Source organism: Anneissia japonica, unplaced genomic scaffold, assembly GCF_011630105.1.
Source record: "Anneissia japonica isolate Jap-2015-1 unplaced genomic scaffold, ASM1163010v1 scaffold288019_len225695_cov184, whole genome shotgun sequence".
In the NCBI taxonomy this organism is placed as follows: Eukaryota; Metazoa; Echinodermata; class Crinoidea; order Comatulida; family Comatulidae; genus Anneissia; species Anneissia japonica.
This window is the reverse complement of record NW_022706625.1, coordinates 57,603-76,436: the sequence shown is the minus strand read 5'-3', so window position 1 is coordinate 76,436 and position 18,834 is coordinate 57,603. Positions and strand designations below refer to the sequence as shown.

General features: G+C 32.5%; 1 protein-coding gene across 1 annotated transcript in view; it reads right to left on the bottom strand.

The window, feature by feature from the left end:
• Positions 1 to 291: 291 nt before the first annotated feature.
• The window catches only part of LOC117106185 (cilia- and flagella-associated protein 65-like), a 55,397-nt gene continuing 36,854 nt past the window's right edge, over positions 292 to 18,834 (bottom strand). The window contains exons 31-36 of the mRNA XM_033247536.1: positions 17,700 to 17,810; positions 13,345 to 13,634; positions 11,463 to 11,588; positions 9,181 to 9,349; positions 5,049 to 5,272; positions 292 to 2,411 (exon numbers count right to left, since the gene is read on the bottom strand). Of these exons, the coding sequence (XP_033103427.1) occupies positions 2,129 to 2,411; positions 5,049 to 5,272; positions 9,181 to 9,349; positions 11,463 to 11,588; positions 13,345 to 13,634; positions 17,700 to 17,810 (1,203 nt within the window). The 3' untranslated portion in view covers positions 292 to 2,128. The remainder of the gene's footprint in view (positions 2,412 to 5,048; positions 5,273 to 9,180; positions 9,350 to 11,462; positions 11,589 to 13,344; positions 13,635 to 17,699; positions 17,811 to 18,834) is intronic.

Below are 18,834 nucleotides of genomic sequence, written 5' to 3'. Positions count from 1 at the left end.
CCTTGTGCCTGAGCAGTATTTGAATACAAATTTAATATTTAACGTTAATATATTTCTTTTTATTTATTTGGCCTTGTTTTGTCGCGATTTTTCCATTTTTGATATTTTTCTATATACTTTACTGAAATATTGTACTTGCCTTGCGTTGTCCTTTATGCAGACACGTCCTAGGCTTTTATGATGTTTTTCCTTTTGATGAATAAAGTGATTTTAAACAACCTGTTTTATGATAATGTTTTATGTCGGTGAAAGTTGATCACGCTTATAAATACACAAGCAAATACACAGATCCACATTAATCACCGATAGTATTTATTCTGTCTTTATACTTTAACTGGTAATGCCATTACAGTATTTCCAAAGTCGTTCAACAATTTCTTACATAGTATTAATATTATAAATAGTAATATTATTAACGAAAATATATTATAAAAATCATATACACATCATTTAAAAAAAAAACACAAATTATATACAACAGACCTCAAATGATAGCCAAACAAATACTAATGTTCTGTATGGATTAGAACGAATATAATTATAATAATATGAGTATTTCCCTGTTTGGAGTGTCTGCAGATATTATTCTCCTGAAGACGATTGAAGCATCTCAATCGAAACGTCGAGACTTTCTCAACTCAACAGTTCTTTTCAGAACTACTTACGTGGTGTACCACAAGATTCAACATGTATATTATAACAATATGAGTATATATGAGACTGTCGGTTGAGCTAGAAAATCTGGCAGGGATGTAAGCGTTGCTTTTATGAATAAAGTTTAAAGAAAAGAAGTATTTTGGTACATAAAACTTGACAAAGAATCAGCATTTAAAAGATATACAGCCATCTAAATATCTTATAAACTTCAAATTCGAACAAAGAAAAACATTTCCATCATTAATCAACACAAGGTATTATACCATACCTATACTATTTGAATATAATCTAAAAAATATATTTATTAGATATTAGAAAATAAACGATTTTCTTGGTCTGTTGTTCCTAGAAAACTTATACTCTAATGTTCTTTTAAATGAGTATTTCAGTTTTATTGAAGATTCGTTGAAGTAGTATTTTTGAGTAGTAGTATATCTTTAAGCACTTACAGTAAAGAGTATTATTTTCAGTTGGTAAATAGTTGTTTACACAGCAGATAATGCCCATGCATTTATAGATAATATTACATTTTAGTATTGTATAATCACATATGCCTTCACTAACAATTTTTTATGGCGCTATGTAATTCTACATACAATGTACTATTTCTATTTCCCTCTAAAAAGAGACATCTAACAACCACATTTAGAGTCCAGAGCCTGGGGTCTCAACTCTCCTGTAGTCCCGAATAAAGTCTCCTGGTAATCAGCGGGAATTGCTCCTGCTCTGATCAGAAGAGTCTTCACCGACGATTATTTTTTTATGGCACTATGTACTGTAATTCAATTCTTAATGTGTAAATATATTATTCACCAATTAAATGGTACAGTATATTTTTTAATTCAATTTATTCTAACAACTGCACTCTCAATTCAGCTTTTATTGCTGCTAATGAGTAATTTTATGCATATGAATTTTTTTATGTGAATAAATAAACCAGAATAATTATGTCTAACATTAAAACACCATTCTAAAAATATGTCAATATTGGTACCAAAGAAAATTTACTAATAATATCATCATTATTTCAGAATGACTGCTAATTATGGTTAGCCACATTACACTTTTTCCATTCTCCCTACAAATGGTCTTGCTTGTAACTTCTTATCGTTTAATTCTATTTCGACATTCCTTCAGTTGTGTTTTGTGTTCAGTGGCGAATCCAGGGATTTGAAATAGAGGAAATATCATTTTCAGAGTTCAAATTTGAATATAATTTTCTTCTTTTTTTTTTCAAACTTTCGCAAATTTAGAGAGGGGGAAGGAGGATGGCCCACCCTGGCCATCCCATTGAATCTGCCACTTGACTTGGAAATACCTATTTACACACCTTACTTGGAATTAACACAATTTTAGCTGTTTTGCAGAATTAATTAGTGAACATAGAAACAAATATATTATTATGTAATTTATAACGTTCAAGATGTACATAACTATTTACAAGTAAAAACATTAACCAAGTTCACACTGTTCAACTTTCAACTTGCGATGCAGCACTTGGTGTTCTGATAATGACTGGGCTAGGCACAGCACCATGTTCAAATCTGTTAGAGTTTCTACCTCCTGATCTAGGCCGCCTGCTATCGGTTGATCCAGCAGAACCTACCCTTTGGGTCGGGCTAGGACAGCTTGGCGGTAGAGCTATGATCCGAGGCCTTGCGGTCAGGTTGACACTGCCCTGGAATGCTTCAGTGATAACATTGAATATAGAATTCTCCAGAATCGATTCCAGAAAGTTTCCAAACTCTGGTAGTCTACATGAAAAAAAGATATAATGCAAGAACATGAATGAACATCTTTGAATAAAACTGGTCTATGGTCAATGGTTGTGCACTAGTATAGTGCATATAACATTCGTCTCTATGTGCTCTCCAAAACAACAAAAAAAGAAAAAAAAAACATGAATAACGGTTGAAATATGAAAGTGGTGAAAAGCACACAGAAAGTGATAGATAGAATAGAAAAACAACACAAAAGTGAAAAGAAAACAAACAAATTCACCTATAAGTTTTTATTTAATTTATTTCCCCCAACAGCGAAGAATCGCAACTTTTATAGGTAAGATAAAATTCAGTAATGTAGCGACAAGTCATGGGGCTAGGCGTCAAGAAAATGATGGTGCCTTACAAAACGATAAGTCAAGCTTCAAGTGAGGTTTGATCAACAGGCATACATTAATCAAAGGCTTCACCGACGTGCGATTGGTGTAGGCCTATTGATCAAACCTCACTTGAAGCTTGACTTATCATTTTATAAGGCACCATTTCAATAGATAGACCAACACTGGGTTTAGAGTACTAGAGGCTTGAGAGCTCAGACGGGTGCCACTGTATAAAAAAAGAAAGTAAATTCTTGCTGAGCGACAGGGGCTTATATGAACTGGGGCTTATTCCCAGTTTCAAGTAGCGTGATGCAGACAATAGCTTGATGTTCCCCTGGGTGGGATGCTGGTTCACCAACGATTTGCTGGTACCCACTGATACAGCTGGGTAGAGTGAAGCAATGTACATAATATGACTTGCTCAAGGACACAAGCGAAATGCACAGCGAAGGATTGAAACCCCGACCTCAAGGTTTGGAATCCAAACCATTTCTACTGCACTAAAACCGCTGGCCTGCACTCACCACTTAATAGTGTAAAATTTGAACAGGACGCAGGTTAGCTATAAACTAAATTTATTCAGTGAACAGCCTGGAAATATTCCTCTTAGTTACCTTACCTTAGTATTATTATTATATTATTATAGTTACAGACATTTGGTATTAAAGTTGATGAATGTAAAGTTACAGAATGGGCAAAGAGCATTATCAATTTTCTCCCTAACCATCAAAATACAAAATCGGAACTAAAAAACGAAGGATACCATAAAATTGTTGACATAAATTACTGACCTACAGTAAGGTGGTCTGTAATTTCTGACGTAAAAGTTTAATAGTTTAATATAATGGAAAGAGACAGGCTCAATACAAAGCATCTCACAATACAGATAGTTTGGCCATGGTCTCTGTATAACTTGATAAGTCATTGCTGCTATGTAAACATAATAATAACAATTTTATGTTCCAAGAGTCAAAGACTTGCATTCATTCAGTCTATTTACAGATGTTGAACATATGCGGCCTCATATATCACATCACAATGTTCATCGTAATATATACATATATACAATTCAATTCTTTTATTGACATAAACTGTACATACCAGTATGTCATATAAACAAAAAAAAAAAAAAAAGATTACACAAACAACAAACATCACTAGACCTTCACTAAGTCTGATACATACATAATTATTACATATATATACATACGAGTAAACATCTGAAAACCCAAGTCAATGTATAACAAAACATATCTTGTATTGATCACGAATATTTCAGTTGTCCGCGACCTTTCTTAACATGTAGTGTATATGTAATGGATTTATCTGAAACTCTTGTAGTTAATATGCTTGCTTCCAACCTTGATGATTTTCTAAGAAAACTTAACAAATTCACTCCCTAAGCCTCATATGATGGGCAAGGATGCTGAATATACCAATATTTTATTATGGAACCATTAGTACCAGTATTATTTACTCGTAAATGAGTATAATATCTGCCCACCTATTATCAGGATGTCAATATATTTTTTTTTTTAAGAATATCATTTGCATGTGAAATGAATTCAAATGGTATGGATGAATGAGAGTAGTAAGCAATACAGTGCACATCACATGTGAAACCACAGTTATTTGTTGAGCCACACAGAATGCATACGATGAGTACGAGGAACAGGTAGTATATCAAACAAAGCAATAGCATGAAAGGCCTTAAGATAGTGGACAGCAGTTTCATCCTGTTCTCCACTAGGGCCCTACACGACCCTGCCCCCCCCCCAAAGGCCTGAAGATGTCTTACATTAAACATTTAAATACACATCTACCAATTGTGGAATTCTCTCCCAAATCACATTAAAACTGACCTTAATGATATGACATCAACCTTTCACAAATGTTTTTTAAATGCTATTTACAAAACTTATTTAAATATTTTATTTACCTTTTAACTTTTAAAGTGTGTACTTTTACTATGTGTTTGTATTAATTCATTTGTTTTCTTCATTAGTTAAGTTACTTATATCACTTGATTCATACTTTTGTTTATAACTGAACCACCAGTCTATTTGTATTGAAAGTACGTTTCAGTATAAAGAAAGAATAAATAAATAAAATTAAAAAAAACAATTTGTGGATTATGGTGAAGTTTGGGAATAAGGATGGGGAGTAATGTTGGGGAGAGTGTGGTGGAATGTATACCATTTCTTGTATCTAAGTAGTAGGCCTAGTATTACACTTGTTGGCATCATTGATGATAAACAATATAATTGTAAAAGAAGAGTTTAGTTCTAACCGTTTCAGTGTTTGTTGTTGTAACCTCTTCTTCTCTTCTTTCAAACTCTGCTGGTAGTCTTGTTCTGTATGGGAGTGCGAAGATGACTGGAATGCAACTGCAGACAACATCTCTTCCCCTAATGAACTGCTGCTCTTTGCCAGACTTGGTACTGGAGAGATCACTGAGCCATTCTTGTCTGAGTTCAAAGATGGCACAGGTGAAGACACTTGGATATCAATCGTCTACATCAAAAGAGATGTTATGTATTTCAATGTTCTTTATATAGTTATTGATTAGATTAAAGTATTGCTGCATGGCACTGAATATATATATAAATATAAACAAAGAGGTATAAAAGTAGAACACCTCATTTACGTATGGGACAGGCCCAGAGGCATTCATAAATAAAATCTGGGTTGTGTGAAATTCCAATGTATTTACACTACCAATATGCTAGGCTGGAATATTGTTGAATTGGAGCCAAAACTCCAACTTGCGCTCGAAAGATATTCAAATTTAACGATCATATTAATGTACAGTACTATACATACTTGTTAATGTGTATACAAACTTTATTCTCTCTTTCTCAGGCAATAATATATCATGACTTATCTTCTAGCTTACGAAGAAACACAGCCCCGCGGGCGCCACAACAGGCAAGTAACGCAAGAACGTTTTTCACTCGATCCATGTGCTTGTAGCGTCAAGTAAATACCTGTACAGAATAACCCAGTGGTGGCGCCAGGACCTGCCCGACGGAGGGGCTAAAGGCCCCGATGGGGGGGGGGGGCTAGTGGAGCGAATCGAGTCTCACTTGGCTGGGGGCCGCCTAGGGCTGGGTATTTGATGAATTATGGCGATTTTTTATTACTTAGGCCTATTTGATAGGCATCGAGTTACTATAATATGAATTCATGTAGGCTATGCTTTCTAATGTTGAAATCAGCTTCCAAAACCAAAACATTTTGAATAAAGTAAGAAACAAAGAATATGCAATGTAACCATCTAATTTATTTTCAAATCTTCATTCTTGAAAGTGAAATTCTATATTTTGGAAATTTTGCATTAAATCTGTCAACCACGCTGTCATAGTCGAGGTTGCTTCACCTATCACGATGTTTTCCAACCATCATGAGGCTATCTGAAATGAGCATTTGTCATAACAGAACGCAAATTATTTTTAATTAGTCTCATTGAATTATTATTATTATTATTATTATTATTATTATTATTATTATTATTATTATTGTTGTTGTTGTGATGAAAATTAACACAAACAATATGGTGGCTAAACGAATATTACATGTAAATATTTTTTTTTTATTTGTTTGTTCCCCGACAAACTATCTGCGTTTTGTATTGTAGTAGAGATCGCTGATAGTGTACAGCAAACCGTCTAAGACCGAATGAATAAACTCCAGCATGCGCCTAACGATTAATTCTTGACACACGTCTTTTGTACATGAAATAGGAACTTTATTTATGACAACAATGACATGATTTTACGTTCGTCAAATCGGGAATTCGTAAAATCGGGGTTTGTAAATGTGGGGTTCTACTGTGATATAAACAGTGCTCAATTTTAGGAACATGTTATAAACTTATCAGACAGAGCCCATCAACGACAAAGTTGTGTGTGAAAAAAAAAAACGTCTCCAGAGGGAATTGTGCAGTACACCGGGAGACAATCCCCTACTCTTTTCTGAAAGAGTGCACTGCGTTCTTTAACGTCCACATGTGCCATATTGCACACAGAACCAACGGCCTAAACGTCTCATCTGAAAGATGGTGCGCTATATCGTAACTAGTAATTCAGTCCTCTAGCTGAAACACAAGGAGCGTAGCGATGAGAATTGAACTGGGAACCTAGGTTTACCGCACACTGGGTACCACCAGCTTAGCTGACTAAATTTCCGTGGCTAAACAACGTATCTGTAGTTATCGCTAATAACTTTGAAATAAACAAATGGTTGTAATTAAAATTTTACATATAATCACAATGTATAGATATACAATCCTGCAAAATTTTAAAAGGCTATGAAAATTTATTGCGAAGTTACAAACATGCAAACATTAACTCTATTTTTCTCCAAAAGTAAAAATTTCAAGTTATGTTGTTTAGCCACGGAACGGCCGTACAGTATATTAATAGGTAACACAAAATACTTACTTGTTTTAGAAGAATTATTGCAAAATATGTAAACAATCAATTGGATTCACAGATTATCTCCGAATATTAATTATTATTGCCATACAAATAAAATAGTTACGAATCGATATACATGTCTATACAGAAAAACCTGTATGACTTTGGCTTATAACAATCATGTTTTATAATCATTACATAATCAATATAAATATAAAACCATCCATTAAACAAGGAGTAATTAGCAGCAGCCGATCAGGAGGGATTATCACACCACGCCACAAAACATAATGTAATGTCACACTCCAAAAAGACTAAGCCATATTGTACAACAGTGGCATTGGAAATTTATTTATTAGGAAAACAATCAAGTTATTAAATATTTAGTAAAATTTGTTTAGGTAAGATTTTTTTTAGTAAGATCATATAGGTTATTTTAGGAAGTCCTTTTAACAGTGTTGTCTTTTTTTTTGCAGGGTTATTTCTAGAGGTGGTTTTTAGGGGATGTGACTATTGTTAGACCCTGTCTCTTATACACATCTAGATGTGTATAAGAGACAGACATATTCAAGAGCAACGCTTAATTGACAACGGCGCTTGTTCGATAGCAGCGCTTGTTAGGCAGTGTTACTTATTTAACAATGGTACTTATTTAACAATGGTGCTTATTTGGCAGTGGCGCTTATTCAACAGTGGCGCTTAGGCGAGACTTTTTTTATACCTTGTTTAGCGAATCTGCCGACTGCAAATATATATACATATATATCTATCTATATATATATATATTGTACTTATATAAATATTTATACTTATGTCAAATGTGTACATATAAGGAATCTGTATAAGAATAATTTTATTTAAAAGTAATAAATAACAAAATATACACCTGTGTTAAAAAGAGTGTGAATAGGGGCACAATTTGACTGAGGGCTGTTCTTAAGAACCATTCTTTTTAAGAATCCATACTGTGCCGTGAACGTCAAAGAACCGTTCTTCGAACAAAAAAACTGTTCTTCATGGGGTAGGTTTTAGCTGCAACATGAATAGCTGCCTAATTTGAACTAAGGTAAACTTTGCTAGGCCTATGTCTAGCATTACTAGAATTGTTAAAAAAGGACATAATTGAGTGTTACTTTTTATCAAACTTTGTAAAATACTTCCCATATCAATACTTCCCATATCAATAACTTTGGCCTCCTAGTAGTAATCCTATCACTGATAGCACCAATGATATCTTAATTTATTATTAGGAGGAATAAGTAAAACAAATGTTAAGATTCTTTTCACAAAAAAATGAAATACTCTTTTTGTTAAATACTGTGAGAAAAAAAGTTTAACCATAGTTTCATTTAAATATTGACATGTTATTCGAATAGAACGAATTATTGTTTGTATCTTATGAAAAAATGAGTAGGTACCTCTTTTTTGACTAACGATGAATTTATTTCACAAGCTTTCGCCCCAGTCAATGGGGCTTCATCAGGTGTTTGTACCTTGGTAGTCGCGTGAAAATACTGATCTTCTCTTAAGGGGTTTTTTTATTTTTTATAAAGGTCATTTTAAATTGCATTCTGGGCAACTGTATTACATCATGTATAATGTAAAGTACCAGTCTGGGAATTGCTTCATGTGGTGTCAGAATGTAGTTGTAATGCAGTTCTCATCTTGCTAATCTGATTATCAACCAATGATAAGAGAATATTTCTTTCTCGATATTCAGTAAAACATGCTCCTTAGTGGATTTAAATTTTGTTCAAACTATCACATTTTCTTTGAAAAAAAACCAAAAACTGTTGTATGCCCATATATAGACATAATGTGCCTATATATGGTCATAATATGATGTCATCATGACCATATTTAGGCATGTCACATGTTTTTGTCAAATAAAATTTGATAGTCTGGACAGAGCTTTACCCTTTGTGTTGGTCAAAAGTAACCCAATGCGAACACAGCTTAAAAACAAATGTGCATCGTTGGTTACAATTACTACAGTGTTTTTACCTTATCATATTTGTCTGCATCTGCAGGCAACTCCCTACTTGGTTCAACTGGAGTTTGTTCCATTCTGGATAAGGTCACTGGCTGTTCACTAAACTGGCTAAAATATGGAATGGGTTCCCTGGGAATCTCCTTCAGTGCCTCATGGAAGTCGTGATCATCCAGTAGACCTCTAGATAAATGCAATCAATTAAAAAAAATTCTTGGTTATAAATTGGAAATTTATTTATTAGGAAAACAATCAAGTTATTAAATATTTAGTAAAATTTGTTTAGGTAAGATTTTTTTTAGTAAGATCATATAGGTTATTTTAGGAAGTCCTTTTAACAGTGTTGTCTTTTTTTTTGCAGGGTTATTTCTAGAGGTGGTTTTTAGGGGATGTGACTATTGTTAGACCATTCTTAAACAAATTCCTATTTCTGATTTATTTTTCTGAGTTATTGTCATAACTCCAGTCCATACATACATTAACATACAAACAGAATTAGGAATTGGTTTTAAAATGGTGTAACAATAGCCACTACCTTTTTAGGCATGGGTTTTTAGACTGGATATTTAAAGAAAAAGTAGCCTTGGTTTTTTTAGATTACTGTACTCGCACGAATAAGCGCCCCTCCTGAAGTGAAAATTTTCTTAAGCACCCCTCCTATTTTAAATAAGCGTCCCCCCTCAAAATGAGTATATTTATTCTGGACAGATAAGAGCAAACCTAGACAGTATTTTTCCAACGTTCTTCTTATGTTGTCTAGTCCTACTTTTTCTTTTCCTGACAATGTGCACCTTTAGCACCTTATCTGAGTTTGCAAGAAACCCTGCAATGATCCTGCTAATCTCAATCGGCATGAGATGGCCAACAAGATACATGCTAATCTTTTTTCATTTAAAAGGTGCCCCTTGAATTCCCGTAACAACCTCTCAAATTTCATCTTTCAATAAGCGCCCCGTTAATTTCCACTCTGTTTTCATAAGCGTCCCTCAAAAAATTGAAAAGAATATTTTAAACGCCCGGGCGCTTATTCGCGCGAGTAGAGTAAAGGTAATTTTGGGCAAGGTGGCAGGATATTGTAAAACCAAAAAAAGTCTGCACAGTAAAACAATTAAGCAAAAACCTAAATTGCAGTTTAATTGCCATAAATCCTCATCTGCAAACATCTGTTCCATTAGAATATATTTATATTTAAATTTAAGCTTTATTGAATACCAAATTACAAATTTTAATAGCTTAGGTGTTTGTGTTTTTGTATTTAATATTGAAATTAAATTTACATTTTTAATAATGTAAGTCGAATAAAAAAAACTGAACTGAACTTTATGGAAAAGATTCAATAATTTGATACCACTATGGTAAAATAGTTTCGATTCACTATCTGGTATGACTATGGACTGAGTATTTCATGTTATGATATAGTTAACAGTCTTGGCAAACATATATATTGAAGTATTTAGGAGCAAATTTATGATATACCAGTTACCATGTAAATAGCTAACATATGGAAATGCATTGTGCATATTGTTTTGGTAAACCTACTCTATATAATAGCATTATTCCACCATATGGCAACCTTGCTCCCTAGAGAAATAATAATTATTTATATCTCTTGTTTTTCCTACATCAAAATACAATTTTTTGTACTAGGACTTTGGGACTACTTTGGTATACTTAACATGAAAGCAACTATTCTGAGATATTAGCACAATAATGGTGCTATATTGATATTGAATTATTATTATTATTATTATTATTATTATTACAGGTCTACCTCTAATAAAAGACCTAATTAAAAGACTCCAATTAAAAACCACTGTTTTGTGGTCCCATATTAACAAATGCTTTTTATCGTGGTTATATTCTAATTAGAGACCAAAGCTGCTAAAGACAATGGAAAACACAGTCCCAAAAGTGGTTGGACCAACTCCAATTAAAACCACTGTTTTGTGGTCCCATATTAACAAATGACTTTTATCGTGGTTATTCTAATTAGAGACCAAAGCTGCCAAAGACAATGGAAAAAACAGTCCCAAAAGTGGTTGTTAATTGGAAGGAGACCTGTATAACTAAATATATACCTTCATGTCTGTATTATTATTATTATTATTATTATTATTATCTGATTATGTTATGTAAAATATAACAAAATGGAAAATAAATGTTTATAAAAATTTGAAATTTGAATTTCGTTATTAATATTATTATTGTTTACTCATTATTATTATTATTATTATTATTATTACATAAAATCTTAAACTTTATAAATAATTTTTGATATGAAGAGAGCGAAGTTTACCGTATGATGTTGGCAACAATGAGGCTGACGGCATTCTCTTCCTCTTCACTGCATTGTTCTGGTTCCAGCGGTATCTTGCTTAGCTTTTTGTGTCTTGGACTTGGTTGGGACTCTTTACTCATACTCCTGACAAATTGAAAATTCAATGACCAAATACAAATTACAGAATATTAAACAATTTAAGGTTGTCATTACAGACACCAGTAAAAAGAAACGATTAGGCCTATTTAATGTTAAGATTTTATTGCAGATTTGACAGGTTATCAAAGAAGATGGCCACTGTAAAAATGGAAAGATGGGGGAAATTTCCATTCTTCATTCAGATCTTTATAAAAATTGTGTTCATTCCAACTTTATACTGTAATTGATTATAATAACCATCATAATTAAACAATAAATAATACATATTAAAAAAACAGTCCCAAAAGTGGTTGTTAATTGGAAGGAGACCTGTATAACTAAATATATACCTTCATGTCTGTATTATTATTATTATTATTATTATTATTATCTGATTATGTTATGTAAAATATAACAAAATGGAAAATAAATGTTTATAAGAATTTGAAATTTGAATTTCATTATTAAGGTTATCAAAGAAGATGGCCACTGTAAAAATGGAAAGATGGGGGAAATTTCCATTCTTCATTCAGATCTTTATAAAAATGTGTGTTCATTCCAACTTTATACTGTAATTGATTATAATAACCATCATAATTAAACAATAAATAATACATATTATATAGTTAATAATAAATACATAAAAGAAAAAAAAAATACAAATATAACAATACCAATAAGATAAAATAAATTATAGTAAACAATAACAATAGGAATGATAATAATTGAATATTAAATAATTACATATTACTAATAATATTTAATAATAATACCGTTGAACTTGCCAAAGTCAAATCCAAAATGGCATTAAGAAATTGTTTGAATTTAGATAAAAATTTGACTTACAGATTGTTAATTAATAGTAAACACATCAATTTGGTGTGTAAATAAAGATCGACTTAGAAATTATTTGAGTTAGGCACGAGTCGACTTCGGCAAGTTTAACTGTAATATAGAAATAAAAATAATAATAATAAATAATAATAAAAACAACAATAAAATAAAATCATTAATAACAACATGATGCTAATCAAAAGATTATTATTAATTGGTGTGTCTTCAGTAATGATTTTAAAGAAAAAAAATACCAACACCAATATATCGGCCTTATATAGCGCATTATACAAAAGCTTCTCTACCACTTCAAATAACAATGAAGCTACTTGAGAATTCTAAAATTTACCTATATTTAAGACACTGTTTTCATTGTCATGTTTTTGTCTGTAGTTGTTTTACTTTCCCTTGAACAGTTGGCTGGTATATTCGCCCACGTTCAGTTTTGTTTGTACTTCGCTGATTATGTCCTCGTATTTAATATGACACAACAATTATCTGATCACAAACAAACACTTAAGTATTATTTCAATTAATTATTAATAATTCTGGTGCCGATATACTGTAAGTAGTATTATACCAATTCATAATAATCCAAGTATTAGAAAGTAAAATTATGGCTTTAATAATAATTTTGATACTGCAGAATTTTGAATTTTTTTAAGTAGATAAAGAGAAAAAGAGGGTAGCCGAAAAAGAAGGGAATTGCAGTAATCAAGTTTTGTTGAAATAAAAGCATGAACAAGAGTTTCAGCTGAGTCAAGGTACTGTGTGATTAGGCGGATATTTCAAAGATAGTAATTAGACTATTTGCAGATGGAAAGTGAGGATTGGTCTAATATCACACTGAGATTATGGATGTTGCAGATTGAATTTCCAGAGTCAGCCACATATTATTATTAGCTTATAATGCATTTCCTCCACTTACCGGTCAATGAAAAACTTCTGCACATCATTTGGAAAATTTGTCTGGAATTCTGCAATCGAGTGTGTCCTTGCCGTTATTCCTAGATGAAGAAAGAATGGATCCGGTGGTTCGGGCTTCTCCCATAGCGGCGTCCCTGTGCTTGTCTGGCGTTCCTCTAATTGTAGGTCGTCTTGAGGAGCCTCAGTTCGAGTGCGTTTGATTGGAGGTAGAGTATGATATTTTTTGTACTCGGGGGAGGGTACTCTTTGGGCTTCCTTGATTACTTGGCACAGACGTTTATTGGGAACATGCTGATGAAATAAAATGGTGGAACAATTTAGATTTGATTTATATGATACCAAACTAAGCACATGGAACAAAATTATTATTCTTCTATGTATAAGCATAAACACAATGCAAATATCTACACGTAAACGAACATGAAATAAAGTGATTTTGTACATCAACACCAGGGAAAATTTCCCTTTTTTTTTTAAATAGGTAATCAATCAAATACTTCATACTATTTTACACATAGTCAATCAGTAAATCAGCTATTTATAAAGGCATGTGTTTAATCATTAGTAGAAGCTTGCAGCGCCATTGGCTTAAAATTACCAGAGGCCAGTGACCCCCCCCACCTCCACCAAAAAAAAAGAATAACAATCAAAAAAGCAAGAAATAAATGTAAAACACAATAATTAATACCAATGAAATATACTGTAATTTGCTATATCTGAGTTCTTTACTTCATTGAAAATTTGACAAAAAGCAGTAAAAATTATTTATAATCTGATAAACTATAGCTTAATTTGTTTGGGAATACAGTAGTTTACAGTAAACTGACTTGTCCTGTGTAGATTAAAACACAATACAAACAAATTGAGATGCAAAAAGATTTGTTACCACAAAAAAACCAATCAAAATACACGAGAGCATAGACATTGACACAGGCTATGTTCTCACACAGCTGCTAACGGTTAGCAGGATCCGGATCCTGCTAACCGTTAGCTGCCGTGCGTCCATACGAGAAAATTCTGATCCGGATCAAATCACTAAGTTAATAAGAAACTGGAAATTGTAAACGCATACGTGTGATTGGTTGATGATAAAAACGCGCTCAACTCAACTAGCGTTATCCGGATACTGCTAACGGTTAGCGCTAACCGATCGGGCGTTCTCACGTAGGCGCTAACGGTTAGCGCTAACGGTTAGCCCCGATCCGGATACTAGGGCTCTCGTGAGGACCAGGCTATAGGCAAGTTTAAGGTATACTGTACTGTATACACCCTTCTAGAAAAACTACAAATGTATAAGACTTCTTTGGTTGTTAAAATACATCAACAATTAAATGTTTACCATTATGTAATTAAATCATATTTGCTAGTGCTGGACAAAGCGTCTTGGAATTCAATTTATGTTAGAGCATTCAAAGAATCTTTTTATAAGCAAATATTTTCCAGCAAACACATTTACAGCACCTGATTAAAAACTTAAAAGATTAACTGTATGTCATAAGCTAAATAATTACAGTACACCATAATATATTACAAATTTAAATGAGAAAAACATTTCCTCGGTTAACATAGACCCTTAAATTGGCTGCTAATCATTTTAGGATATTTTTTAATATAATGTTTTTAAATTAGCAGAAAAAATGTTTTTCTATCTGTTTCTGGTTGGTATTTAGTAACATATTTGATCCTTTCAAAATGAGCTATTAAATATCTCCATTGAATTTTTGGGCGTTGTTCACACTAGAGTGTTCTGATCCTGAACAGAAGCTAACTGTTAGCTTAACCGTTAGCACTGCCTGTGAGAACACCCGAACGGGGTAGGTCGTTAACGGTTAACAACTTGACCCTGTTCGTATAAACAAACCTTCAAAAGCCAGCATTTCCCATTTGCAGTAGTGCATCTTTTTTTCAGAAAGGTGACTGTGGCCGGGTTTTTCATCTAGATAATGTTAACTCTATTGTGTTGTGTGTGAACAGCCTTGAGGTTTTTTTTATCTTTTTGACAGAGAATATTTCTTCAATACTTAAACACTAGTAACTGGTAACATTGCAAATGGGGCTCAAGCAATTTTTCCATTTTTGCCCACTAACATAAGATTATTGTCTGATATGCTTTCTTTTTCATACCAGTATAATTCTATTGTACTCTCAGACCATATGTGTGAATCCCAAAATACAATCATAAAATGAGAACAATACCTTTGTAATGTAAATTCACATGAAACATAAATCTACCATCAAATTGCTCTTTATCATGCATTTCAATTATATGAAAATACAAAATCACTCATTTCATAAAGGCAGTGGTTGTCAGTGTTTTTTTTTTTCTTTGATTCAAAAAAGCTTTTTTCTTGAACATCAGAATTCAATATATAAATTGTTTACTTTGTAAATAAAGCTATAACTTTTTAATTCATTATTGCTCTTGACAATAAACAGGTTTATAGATATGCCATCCATATTTATATTCTTAACACGAACGCCTAAATTGGTGAATGATCAATTATTTATGATTTTGTTGTAGTTAAAGTCGTTTGTAAGTCAATAAAAACAGAATTGGGTTTTTTTATCTATCACATTTTAAGAAGGTGAATTGTAGTTTTAATAATAAATTATAATTTGGTATTTTGGTAGTGGGAATAAAAAAAAAGATGGTGGCCTATAAAACTAAACCTACTCTTTAAACTAAAGCATGGTTTAATAACAATTTAATTCTATCTTTTGAAAATTAGAAGGTTTCCTGATTTTAACACAGAGAGCATTTGTATATTTCTCAAGAATATAGCGATAAATCATTGCCACTTTACACAAGATGATCAGTGGCATACCTTAAGGCAGTGAGGGGTGGTCGTGGTGGTAGGAGGGAGGGGTTTGTGCTCCTAGTGAAAATTTGCACCCCAGTACCCACTGGAAATTGTGAGTAAATAATACATTCAATATTTAAATATCACATAATGTAATCTCATTTTGCCAGTTAGCTCCCTCTAATTTAGCCCCATCCTTTCCCCAAGAGTCCTGCCAATGATTCTAGATTCTATTTTCTATTTTATAAAGTATGAAGAGAGGTATTCACGTTGCAATGGGGCTCACGAAAAAGCAGATACTGGCGTTGAAAATCAGTGCTTATTTTTATAAGTAAACACTTCCATTATTTCTAAGTCTGCAGTAACGGTAATTAAGATGGTAAATTATAGCCATAATTTCGAGAATGTTGTTATATCGTCTTAGTATTTCAGAAAGAGGATACAAGAAGAATACCCTACCAAGTATCAATTAAGTAAGTGTACACGGCAACAACAGTCACAAGGTCAATGTCATCGCTCATCGCAATTGTGAAACCGGCTCTAAACCTTTTGTAAAGTTGTCATGCTTTTTGTATTTTTATTTTGAGGTAAAGTGCATAAAGGCACTGCGCAATATGCAATATAAGTGTAGATTATTATTAGTATTATTATTAGGCATATAATGGTATAAAAATCTAAAAAGCATAACTTAATTCAATAATGATAATTAATACTTGATTGAAAAAAAATCAAAGTGTTTACTTTAAAAAGATAAATGCTCATTTGCTGTTGTATGCAGTGGTGTGCGACTGAAACAGCTTTACGATTGATACAGTGCATTTAACACTTTTGATATTTCACTGGCAATCTGAATTTAACGATTGTGGAGACACTGAGTGTAGGCCACTTGTAAATTCATTCAAAAGCCAAAGTACTCTGGCTGGACAAATTAGGAATGATTAGAAACATGATGCAGTGATGCGCAATTTAGGTCTCCTGAGAATCGGCAATACATGGTTTCATTTGGCCTTATTCAACTTTTGCAACACATCATAACCACAAAAACATAATAACTATGATAATATACAGAAGTACATGAAGAGTTTTATTGTTTTGTGTCAGGAAATTTAATAAGTGACATAATCTGTAATTTGCATCTAAACAGACCATGTGTCATAAATACACAACCAGTACAATACTAAATTATCATTCTATCTAATTGCATTAATTTAAAGGACGACATGTGGATGAAATCATCTGACAACTACAGACTGTTATTAGAAAATACTGAATATAAATGTATTTCACACTACAGTTTGTCAATCTAGAACATTAAATAAACATATATGATAGCAGAAATGCATTTTTGCATTTCTTTTAATAATTATTCCACTATTTTCTATTACCCTCTAGGGGCAAGTTTTAGAGAAAAAAAAATCCAATTCATGTGACCTTGACCTTTGACCTTTTTGCCTTAAATCTGAATCAAATTTTAAACCGTCAGTAATCAGTACTGGCAATACCACACATGAAAAAGAAAAATGTACTATAAAAATGACGATAGATGAGCACTAACCCCGTTCAAATCCTTGTCCGTGATTGAAAATTCATACTTCTGTCGATGTAGTTCTGTCTGCCAATTGTTCAACTCCTCTAAATAATCATTCATGATCGTCATATCAGTTACCTGTAACAATACGGTTAATCCAGCAATTGGGACAATCAATCAATCAATGGTTAAACAATGTTCATGTATTTTTGTTTTTTAACATTCTACATGATGAAAAAGTATATTTGATATGTTCTCGCAAATTTTATGTGATGACAAATAAATGTAAAGTGCCCATATTTGGATGTAATATGACATGCTCAAATATGGGCTACAGCTCCAATCTATCAACATTCAGGATTTGAACCCAGGACTCTAGGACTAGAAGGCAAGCATCTTAACCACCAAGCTACAGCTCCACTCCATCAACATTCAGGATTTGAATCCAGGACCCCAGGATTGGAAGGCAAGCATCTAGATTTACTATCATCATTGCTGGATTTGAACCGAGAACCATGAATGGGAAGATAAGCACCTTAATCACTATACAAGATCTCCATTAATGAGAATCATTATTCTTTATTGAAACAGATTATAAATTCATAAATTATTTAATTTGAAATATTCTGATAAAATATTTTCATGTGGAACAATCAGTAAAGAGTAAAGGTCAGAAAGAGTTAATGACAAGAATTTTGCATCTGATTTTTTTTTCTTTTTTTATTTGCAAAGGTAGATAAAAAAAAAAGGAAACACTATCAAACAATTCATGATACATTTGGATTGCATCCAAAAATACAGAAATATTTCAGTTTGCGATAAACTGGTTTTTTGTTTTTATAGACAGCTTCCTGGAATGTCTATTCTTAAAAAAAAAAAAACCCATTATTTTTTTTATTTAATATACTTGCACTTTTAGTGATAAAAGTCAAAATTTGAAATAAGATTATGAAGAATATTTACTCTCAAATTTGTGAAATACGAAAATGAAAGGAATGTCTCCTACCTCGCACACCATGTCCAAGTCATAGAAGGATGGATCACCGCTCGCAACAAAATTAACTTTACAGACGATACTCTGACCTGGTGACAGGGTTCCACTCACTGGCTGAATGTCAATCACCTAGAAAGTACAATAGGTTAAATGTCATCTGTCTCTTAT